General features: G+C 44.8%; 1 protein-coding gene across 1 annotated transcript; it reads left to right on the top strand.

Annotated features, from left to right (window-relative positions):
- The first annotated feature begins 585 nt into the window (after positions 1 to 585).
- On the top strand, positions 586 to 1,340 carry LOC147965008 (uncharacterized). The gene is made up of 3 exons (XM_087526615.1): positions 586 to 915; positions 1,006 to 1,170; positions 1,263 to 1,340. The coding sequence occupies exons 1-3, from the start codon at positions 586 to 588 to the stop codon at positions 1,338 to 1,340; spliced, it is 573 nt and encodes a 190-aa protein (XP_087382741.1).
- The last annotated feature ends 7,650 nt before the right edge of the window (positions 1,341 to 8,990 follow it).

Here is an 8,990-nt window from a genome sequence, read left to right as displayed (position 1 = left end):
GGGAGAAGTAAGTGCATTTACACTTCTTTAACCTTTTGCCTTCACGTTTCTTCGAATATCTAATGCGTTAGTCTTGTCATACTACAGGTCTTGGAAACACAGTCGTGGTGTCCGCAGGCCCAACACAGTCCTTGGTGTGATTTGTCGCTAGAGCTTCCCGGGGTGGGTCACGTTGCCTGGTGAGGGCCAGGTTCCAGAGCTAGGAATGACCTGGGAGCACAACTTGGCTGCCCTGGCCCCGTTGGGGGAGAGAATCAGCGGTGTCGAGTGCCCCACGGTGGCTGACGTTGTGATCCAGACGTTTTGGGTAATTTTTCCTCTCTCGTCTACGTTGCGTTTTCTTGTTTGATTGGAAACCATAGTGATTGTACTAATCCGTGTTTTCTTGTTTGATTGCAGACCTTTTACAGGTGTGCTGAGGGACAGAAGGAGGCCACGGCTCGGGTTATCGAAGCCGAGTGCAGGCGGCTACTTCAAAACTGGCAGAATGGGGCTCGGACACAGGCTACTCGAGACTACTTTGTTCCTCTCTTTTAGGCGCGGCACAACAACACGGATGTGCCAGAGCTGTTCGACCTCTATGCCATGGCCCATAGTGCCCCGTATAAGAAGGCTAATGCATTCTCCGAGTCTGATCTCGATGATCCAAAGAACTTCACCAACCGCGCCTCCCACAACAAGCTCGTGAGGTACAGAGACGAGGGGAAGGCAAGGAAAGGGCCGGACTTTAACCCGAGCCAGCCTATTGATCTAGAGCTGGTGATGATATCTGGTGGCGGGAGGAACCATTGCTTGTTAGCCATTGGGGATGGACTGATACGTTGTACTAGCACTCTCCCGCAGATCAAGAGGCGCCAGACGAGCTCCGATCCTGAGATAAGGCCTCGTCCACGACCAATGGATCTCAAAATCAAGGTTAGTTATACAGAATCAGATACCTTTCCTCCATTACATTATGTGTGTGGCCGTCGATGATTACAATGCTAAAGAGAAGTGGTGTTGTAGGCTGCTATTGAGGAAGAGAGAGCAAAGACCCAGGAGCTTCTGGCGGAGGAAAGGAGGCAGGCGGCGGAGAGGGAGAGGGAGACTGAGGAGAGGACGGCTAGGCTTTTGGACGAGGAGAGGAACCAGAACGACTTGGCTAACCGGGCCATATACGAGCTCTTCGCGGTAAGTTTCTTCTGCATATTAGCTAAATCATGCATGCAATGTTCCTTTCATTAGTAACTAATATGACTGACTCGTCAAAACCAAATGTGCAGTCCATGTGCGAGAAGAACGGTCATACCCCTCCGCCGATGCCAGTCATTGCTCCGCCGAACACGGTGAGTTTCATTTGAATGGACATTACTTATTAGTCTTCACATTTGAGTTGCATCATGCTAACGGGACATTGCAAATGATCTTTAATTTGGTGCAGCATAACTCCTGACAAGCATCGACGTCTGCCATTGGCGTGATCAAGAACCCCAATCCTTCACCTACGGGTTGACGGTAAGTTTTGCCTAGTGCTTTGCTTAATTAGCTCCAAAATGACCTATTTAACCTAGGATAGCTCTAAAATGACCTATACTTAGCATTTTTTCCTCCAAAATGACTTAATATGCTTAGCTAGCTCAAAATTAACCTATTTAACCTAGGATAGCTCTAAAATGACCTATACTTAGCATTTTTTCCTCCAAATGACCTATTTTACAGATATAAGTTCCATCATAATAATCTTCACATTTTATTTGCATCATAATAATCTTCTTCTTCTAATCTTCTTCTTCTAACTTTCTTCTTTCCCATTTTGTAGATTTGCTTCAAATCACGGAAGCTTGGGTTGATGGTGTGCTTGTCTTTAGTTTTTGTTTTGACTTTGTGAAACTTGCTACCTATGATGAAACTGTGTAATATTGATGAAACTATGTATATGTATGGATGAAACTTGCTACTATTGGTAACATGTGTTGGATATGTGTTGGATATATTTGCGTTCATGACTATTGGTAATATGTGTTGAATATGCTATATTGGTCATATATATATATATGTTTGATTTTCTGTGAAAATGAATTTATATAAGAAAAAAACAAAATTAAATGAGGCAATATAGGCACTTTGCCATCTGCTGGCTGATGGCAAAGAGCTTTGCCATCCGCTAGCAGATGGCAAAGAGGCCACGTGGCAACAACCTGTGTAGCGCTCGTCTGGACTATTTGTTCTCTTTGCCATCCGCTAGCAGATGGCAAAGAGCATGCATCCTTTGCCATCAGCTGGCGGATGGCAAAGAGCCTGCACCCATTGCCATCAGCTGGCAGATGGCAAAGAGCATGCAGCCTTTGCCATCTGCTGGCGGATGGCAAAGCACGCCGTTAGCCTCCTAACATGGCTAACCCCGTTCCTCAGGCTTTGCCATCGGCCAGCTGATGGCAAAGGCTATAGGTTCTTTGCCATCTGCCAGCAGACGGCAAAGAAGCCTTTACCAGAGTTTATTCAGCCGGCCCTTTGCCATCTGCTGGCAGATGGCAAAGCCCTTTGCCATATGCCATTTGTGCCTTTGCCATCGGCTATGGCAAATGGCAAATTGCCTGATTCCAGTAGTGATGGTGCTGTATGATCGAGCCCGTGTGGTCCCCACCACGAAAACTTCGGACAAAATCTCTATCATATGTTTGTTCCGGCTTATTTTGCAAGCCAATCCTTTGTTTTGTTTTGGTTTGTGGTATTCGAGTTGCTTCAATGTCAAGTGTTGTTTCCATAACTTTCCTAAGTGGTATTCTCATATTTCAATGTGTTTACTAATCCTTCATGACAATCGAGATTGTCATGTCAATCCTTTTCAACCGGCGTGTTTCTCTTCAAGTGGATCCAATCATTTCAACATCCGTAAGATCAACTCTAAGTTTTCTCGATGGTATCCATTCCATCTGCCCAAGTTGCCTTTGTTTTCCCACCCTCCCACCCTTTTTCTTTAAGGACATAGATTTCTTAATCAAATATTTTTTATTGATGGGAAGCCTCTCCATTCTTTTCCGTCAATGTTCTTATCCGGTGATTCTCAGGAAGATAATAACGGAGCCTCAAGTTCATCATTATTCGTTCTCTTTCTTCTCCGATGGATTCAATTCAAGCTTTGTTGATCATATTCCTTTCCTCGTTTTAAATGTTTTCTCATGCCGGTGCACTTCTTAATCATCCACCTCTTTCTATTCATGTTTATCTAGAGTGCTGAAGATATCTCAGAAGATTCGCGTTTCCATTGTCAATCCGTTCAAGCTATTTCGAGGTTGTTATCTCAGTCAAGCCATTTAATTCAACCGGTGCAATCTTTCTTTAAAATCGTTCAACTATGTATCTTTTGAGTGGGCCCTAACCCACAAGTCTTTTTCCAGGATCTTACCTAATCTTCTTTTCCCGGAGCTTCTCAAATTCTTTTCCAAGTTTGACGTAAGAATGAATTATCATCAACCAAATGTCCTTCTCCAAGATCTTTCAAATTCTTTCATCGTTGGTTCAACCTTTCTAATTTGTATCCTGGAGTATCTCAACAATTCATGGTGGTGTTTCTCATCGTCATTCTCAACACTTGAAGACCGAAGAAGAGTTTTTCCTCCAAATCTTCTCCGTTCTCTTGAAGATGCGTAGTTCAAGCTTGCTGCCATCCTCTCATAATTGTTTTCGATTGTGATAATTATTTTCACCCATCCGGAGCATTTCAGGAGTTGTTTTCATTTTTTGATTATCCAAAGGCCATCATTTCAGAAGATTTATTCGTTCTCAATATTCATCTCTCATTCCCCTTTTCTACCGGTGCTTCATTCAAGTATTCTCTAGTCTGCTTGTGATATCTTCGTTCTCATGTATCTAAATCCCCTCAAGTATCTTCATTCGTTCTCTAATTCTTCCCGGTGTTGGTGTTTTCCTTATCTTTTCTTCGTTCATTTTCAATTCTTACGGTGGTTTATTCAAGATTCTTCTTCCTTCGTTATCATATCAATTCATTTGTTCTTTCCAATCTTACCGGCGGATCGTTGAAGTCTTTTCTCAAGACTACGCTATATCTCCCTTAATCATTTCGAAGAGAATAAGTAGTATGACAAATCCATTGCTTGTCATCTATTTAAATTGGTGAGGGATAAGCATAATTCTTATTCTTGTTTTATCGAGTGAATTCCATTCCTTATTCCGGAGGTTCATCAAAATTCTTGATTTCAGTTGTTCATTTTTCTCTCTGGAGTTTCAAGTTTTTCTCGGTTATATCATCGCGAAGCTCCATCTAAATCATCGCAAGGCTTCACCTTGTGTTTTCAACTTCTCTTTCTTTTTGTTCTCCTTTTTATTACCAGAGTTCTTCATGGAGGCTCTACATGATGGTTCATCAAGGATTTAATTCCTTCTCGAAGTGTTCATCGAGATTCTTTTCAGAGGAGCTCAAGTATTCTTCATCTTGCATTCCAAAGTGCAATTCTTTCATATCTCAGCTTTTGAGGTGGTGCTATGTCATTGTTGATAATTTCCCTTCGTGTTTCATGATTCGCAAGTTGTCCGGAATGACATATTTTAAACCCATCATTTTCAATTCTTCATGAGATCCTTTGCAACCCATCAATCTCTTCATTGGAGTTATCTTGGGTTATATTTCACCTAAAGCTTTTCCTAAGGATTGTTGCTATTTATGGTGCTTATAAATGACCCAAGCTCTTCATTTATCCTCCTGGTGAGATAAGTTTCTCGTCTCCTTGTGGATATCAATCTAATCTTTTGTTTCTGTAGTAGCAGAATTTCACTTCATAGTTTTGAGATGTTTTCCATAAGCCCACTACAAGCTTTTTTGTTTCATTGTTGGTTTTCCAACAACTCCGTTTTAACCTTCTTCGAAGGGTGCTTTCCAAGCTCATTTGTGGCATAAGTTCTCATTTTCTTCTCCATTTTGTTATTCCAATGATATATCTTCTATTCTTCCTTCCAGAGGCATTGTCATGTTGCTCTCTTCACTCATCTTCTCGGATTGCGAGGACCATGTTCTTTTCATGCTTATCCATTCAACCAGAGTGTCGCGCCCTCTTTTCAAGTTCTTCCCATTCTGTCAAGTTTTGCCTCCCTTCTCAACCGGAGTGCTGTCTGAAATCTTTCTTACCCATTGTGCCATTCTTTCAGTAGTTCCGGAGGCAGTGTCTTGTTGATTTCATCAAGTATACTCTCATCTTGTCATCCATGTTCAATTCCTTCCATTTACAGTCGGAGTGTTGTCCAAATTATATAAATCGTATTCCTTCTCTATCTTGTTTTAACCGGAGTGTTCTGTCTATCATTCCTCTTCTAACCGGAGTCTCATCCAAGTGCTTTCATTTTGCCAAGTTCATATCCTTTGCCTTCCATTTCCAACCGGAGTGTTGTCATAACGGATCTTTACCGTTCCTTTTACATCTCGTTTCAACCGGAGTGCTTGCATGTACATCTTATCCATTGCACCCCTTTTTTCTTATGTCTTTCAACCTACAAGGTTCTAGTAATGTTCCTTGTTCCTCTTTTCTAACAGAGTGTTTTCAACTTCGTTCATCTCCATTGTTTTTTCCTTTCAATTTGTTCAACCTCGCGAGGTTCTTTGGTTTCACTCATTTGTCAAAGAAGCAACTTAGTTTTACCTCTTCTCTTCCTCTTCCGTTTCCCTCCGATGCCATGCAAGATCTCGGGACGAGATCCTCTTGTAGTGGTGGAGTGTTGTAACACCCCGAGACTGTTACACCAAGTGTCTTCCAGTTATTCGCTGTTGTTGCCTTGTCATTCGCTTGAGTGTTGCTTCTTGCCATGTCATCATGTGCATTGCATCATAATGTTTTCAAAACATGCATTCGTCCGGCTCCCTCAGTTCCATCGGTTGTCCGTTCTGAGCCCAGACACACTTGCACGCGCCCGCGACACGTCCGAAATATTATTTTATAAGTGGCTGGAAAATGTTCTCGGAATGGGATGAAAGTTGGCATGCGGTGTTGTTATGTTGTTAGTAGGCCGTCTGCCAAGTTTCATCGCATTCGGAGTCCGTTTGACGCCCAAACGGATAACTATAGCGGCATTATAGCCGGTCAAACGTCGGACATTTTCGGTCTCCGGAAATAGTCGCCGGGCCTCTCTCTCTCTTCTCTTCTCTCGGCCCAAGGCTTTCTGCACAGCTCACTACCACTCACCGCCAGGCCCAATCTAACCCTCCTCACATCCGGAGCCGCCCGATTGTTATCGGAGGGCCCCGAAACCCCTCCTAACCACCTGACCCCTCCTTGAATCAGTGCATCAAACACCTCGCGCATGTCCGAAAGTTGTCCCGAACCCGACCAGGGCAGTCGTCACAGTTGGGTCCGGATCATCCCCAAACATCTATAAAATATCTTTGTTTTATTTATTGGACTCCCTAATCTATATTTTCTCAGCCGTCCGATTACGATCATAGGGACGTGATAGCCCCTACCCTAATCTCTTTGCAATATAAATAATGGGCAACCCTAGAAACTAGGAATCCTGTCCCATCCATCCTCGAATCCCTCCACCGCCGTCCTGTCTCATCATCCACATCGGGATCTAGATCCCACCAACACATAGCCTCCACCTTCTCCTCGGTCCCAAAACAACGAGACTCCACCCGAGCCTGCGCTTCGATCCCTTGCTCATGCCCAAGGCCACCTCCTCCTAGTCTCCACGTCGTGACTCCACCGACGGCAAGCCGCCTCCTCGCCCTCCTGGCATCACCGCCGGTGCAAGCTTCTGCACCTCCCGTGCTCGCCATCGCCTCGCGCTTCTTTCCCCTGCCGTGCCTGGTCGGCCAGTCTCCACTGTCCCCGCCTTGCTGCTCTGCACCTTCCTACCCGACGAGTCCCTATTGTCTTGAGGCCGCCCGTCTCCGTCTGGCCGACAACGAGCAGTAGCTCACCGGAGCGCGAATTCCATCGGGTTCCCAGCCAAACTCGTTGCCTCCAACATCGTCCTGCTCATCCCGCCTCCTGCTAGCATCTCCGTCGCCCGCCGGAGCCCTGCATCGCGCCTGCGCCGCCATGCCCTACATTCCGTAGCCTGTCGCCTCTGCTTCGTCCAATTCGAGCGAGACGAGGAACGCCGAGCAGCAAGCCCTTGTATCTCAAGTCTCCCCGCGCGAATCCCTGCTTCCTCGCGTTTCGTCACCCTACCACTCGTCCCAGCAGAGCCCCAACCTTCTCATTCCCTTCCCCGTTTCACTTCTCTCTCTAAACCTCCATCTGTTTTTCTTTGGGAAGCAGCACCGTCAAAACTTCATGGTCTCCTCCGCCTTCAACCACTGCACATGTCCCGATCCGAGTCCTCCATGCCAGGTCCTTCGGCCCCGCAGCAACGCCACGTCGGAGCCGCGCCATCCCGCCGCTCGCCGGAGTCCCACGCACCCCTGCGTCGTCGCTGCCTCCTGACGAGCACGAGCTCGATCCGCTGCCTCCCTTCATCGAAGGAACCAGGCGCGTTGACTGCGCCTGGACCGGCCTCGCCTAGGCCCAGCGCCACCTCTTTCTTCCATCCAGCCTGTCAGCTGCAGCCCACCGAGCCGGCCCAGTTGATCTTGGTCCTTTGAGCCACCGCAGTCCCAGCGCCCAGTGCACTGTTCAGATTCGGCCCATTTGCTTTTTTTCAGATCTTCGATTTTATCATTTATCCAGAGACTAACAGTTTTGCAGAAAACCCCCCAAGCATCATACATTTAATAACTCACAAATGGTGCATCATATTAAAACAAATTATATATGTAAAATGCTTGGAGTTTTGTGTAGATTAATAATTTGCAACTTTCATCCATGTTAAAAATGTTTAAACTTGTTGTTTGCATTGTTTTGCCATATTGCCATGTTAAAATGCTTTATTTCATAACTAAATAACCGTAGCTCCATTTTAAATAAACTTTATATGTAAATGGGGTAGAAAATGCATAGTTTAACACAGTGGCATTACTTTGCATGTTTAACAACTCTAAAATTATGTTTAGGGCAGAACAGTACCAACTTTAAAAATATGCATATGAGGATTTTTCGGACTTGTTGCTTGTTGTTCCGGCCTCATTTAAACTTGCCTAGATAGGTAGTTTTCATATGCTTCACCTCTTGCCATCTTTAATAACATTTGATATTGTTGGGTACATAAACGGGAGTGAACTAAATAATGGAATGTGGTGTTTCATCAATATGCAACTCATTGCATATTGAGCTCCACTTAATTCGTAGTATTTTTTGTGCACTTTGCCATGCCATGTTTCTTTAAACTGGACATGCATGATACTTGATTGTGCATCATGCCATGTTTATGTGATGGTTGTTTACTATGTTTCTTGCTTCTTTCCGGGTTGCTTCTCTTGTTAGCTTCGGTTTTGTTCCGGAGTTGTGAAGATCCGTTCGACTACGTCCGTTTGTCTTCTTCATGGACTCGTTCTTCTTCCTTGCAGGATCTTAGGCAAGATGACCATACCCTCGAAATCACTTCTATCTTTTCTTGCTAGTTGTTCGTTCTATCGCTATGTCGAGCTACCTACCACTTGTTATATCATGCCTCCCATATTGCCATGTTAAGCCTCTAACCCACCTTCCTAGCAAACCGTTGTTTCGCTAAGTTACCGCTTTTGCTCAGCCCCTCTTATAGCATTACTAGTTGCAGGTGAAGTTGAAGATTTGTTCCATGTCGGAACATGGATATGTTGGGATATCACAATATCTCTTATTTAATTAATGCATCTATATACTTGGTAAAGGGTGGAAGGCTCAGTCTTATGCCTGGTGTTTTGTTCCACTTTTGTCGCCCTAGTTTCCGTCATACCGGTGTTATGTTCCTTGATTTTGCGTTCCTTACGTGGTTGGGTGTTATGGGAACCCCTTGACAGTTCGCTTTGAATAAAACTCCTCCAGCAAGGCCCAACCTTGGTTTTACCATTTGCCTCACCACCACCTACTTTTCCCTTGGGAGTCCTGCTCCCGAGGGTCATCTTTATTTTAACCCCCCAGGAC

The sequence above is a fragment of the Triticum urartu genome, chromosome 6A, assembly GCF_056163025.1.
Source record: "Triticum urartu cultivar PI428250 chromosome 6A, HENAU_Tu73, whole genome shotgun sequence".
NCBI lineage: Eukaryota > Viridiplantae > Streptophyta > Magnoliopsida > Poales > Poaceae > Triticum > Triticum urartu.
This window is presented reverse-complemented; position numbering and strand designations above follow the sequence as displayed.

What these genes read in the sequence shown, in the direction of transcription:
- LOC147965008 (XM_087526615.1), top strand. Translation starts at nt 586, where the DNA reads ATGGCCCATAGTGCCCCGTATAAGAAGGCTAATGCATTCTCCGAGTCT. An exon ending in CAATGGATCTCAAAATCAAG is followed by an intron (nt 916 to 1,005) that starts GTTAGTTATACA and finishes GTGGTGTTGTAG; the next exon opens with GCTGCTATTGAGGAAGAGAG. An exon ending in CCATATACGAGCTCTTCGCG is followed by an intron (nt 1,171 to 1,262) that starts GTAAGTTTCTTC and finishes CCAAATGTGCAG; the next exon opens with TCCATGTGCGAGAAGAACGG.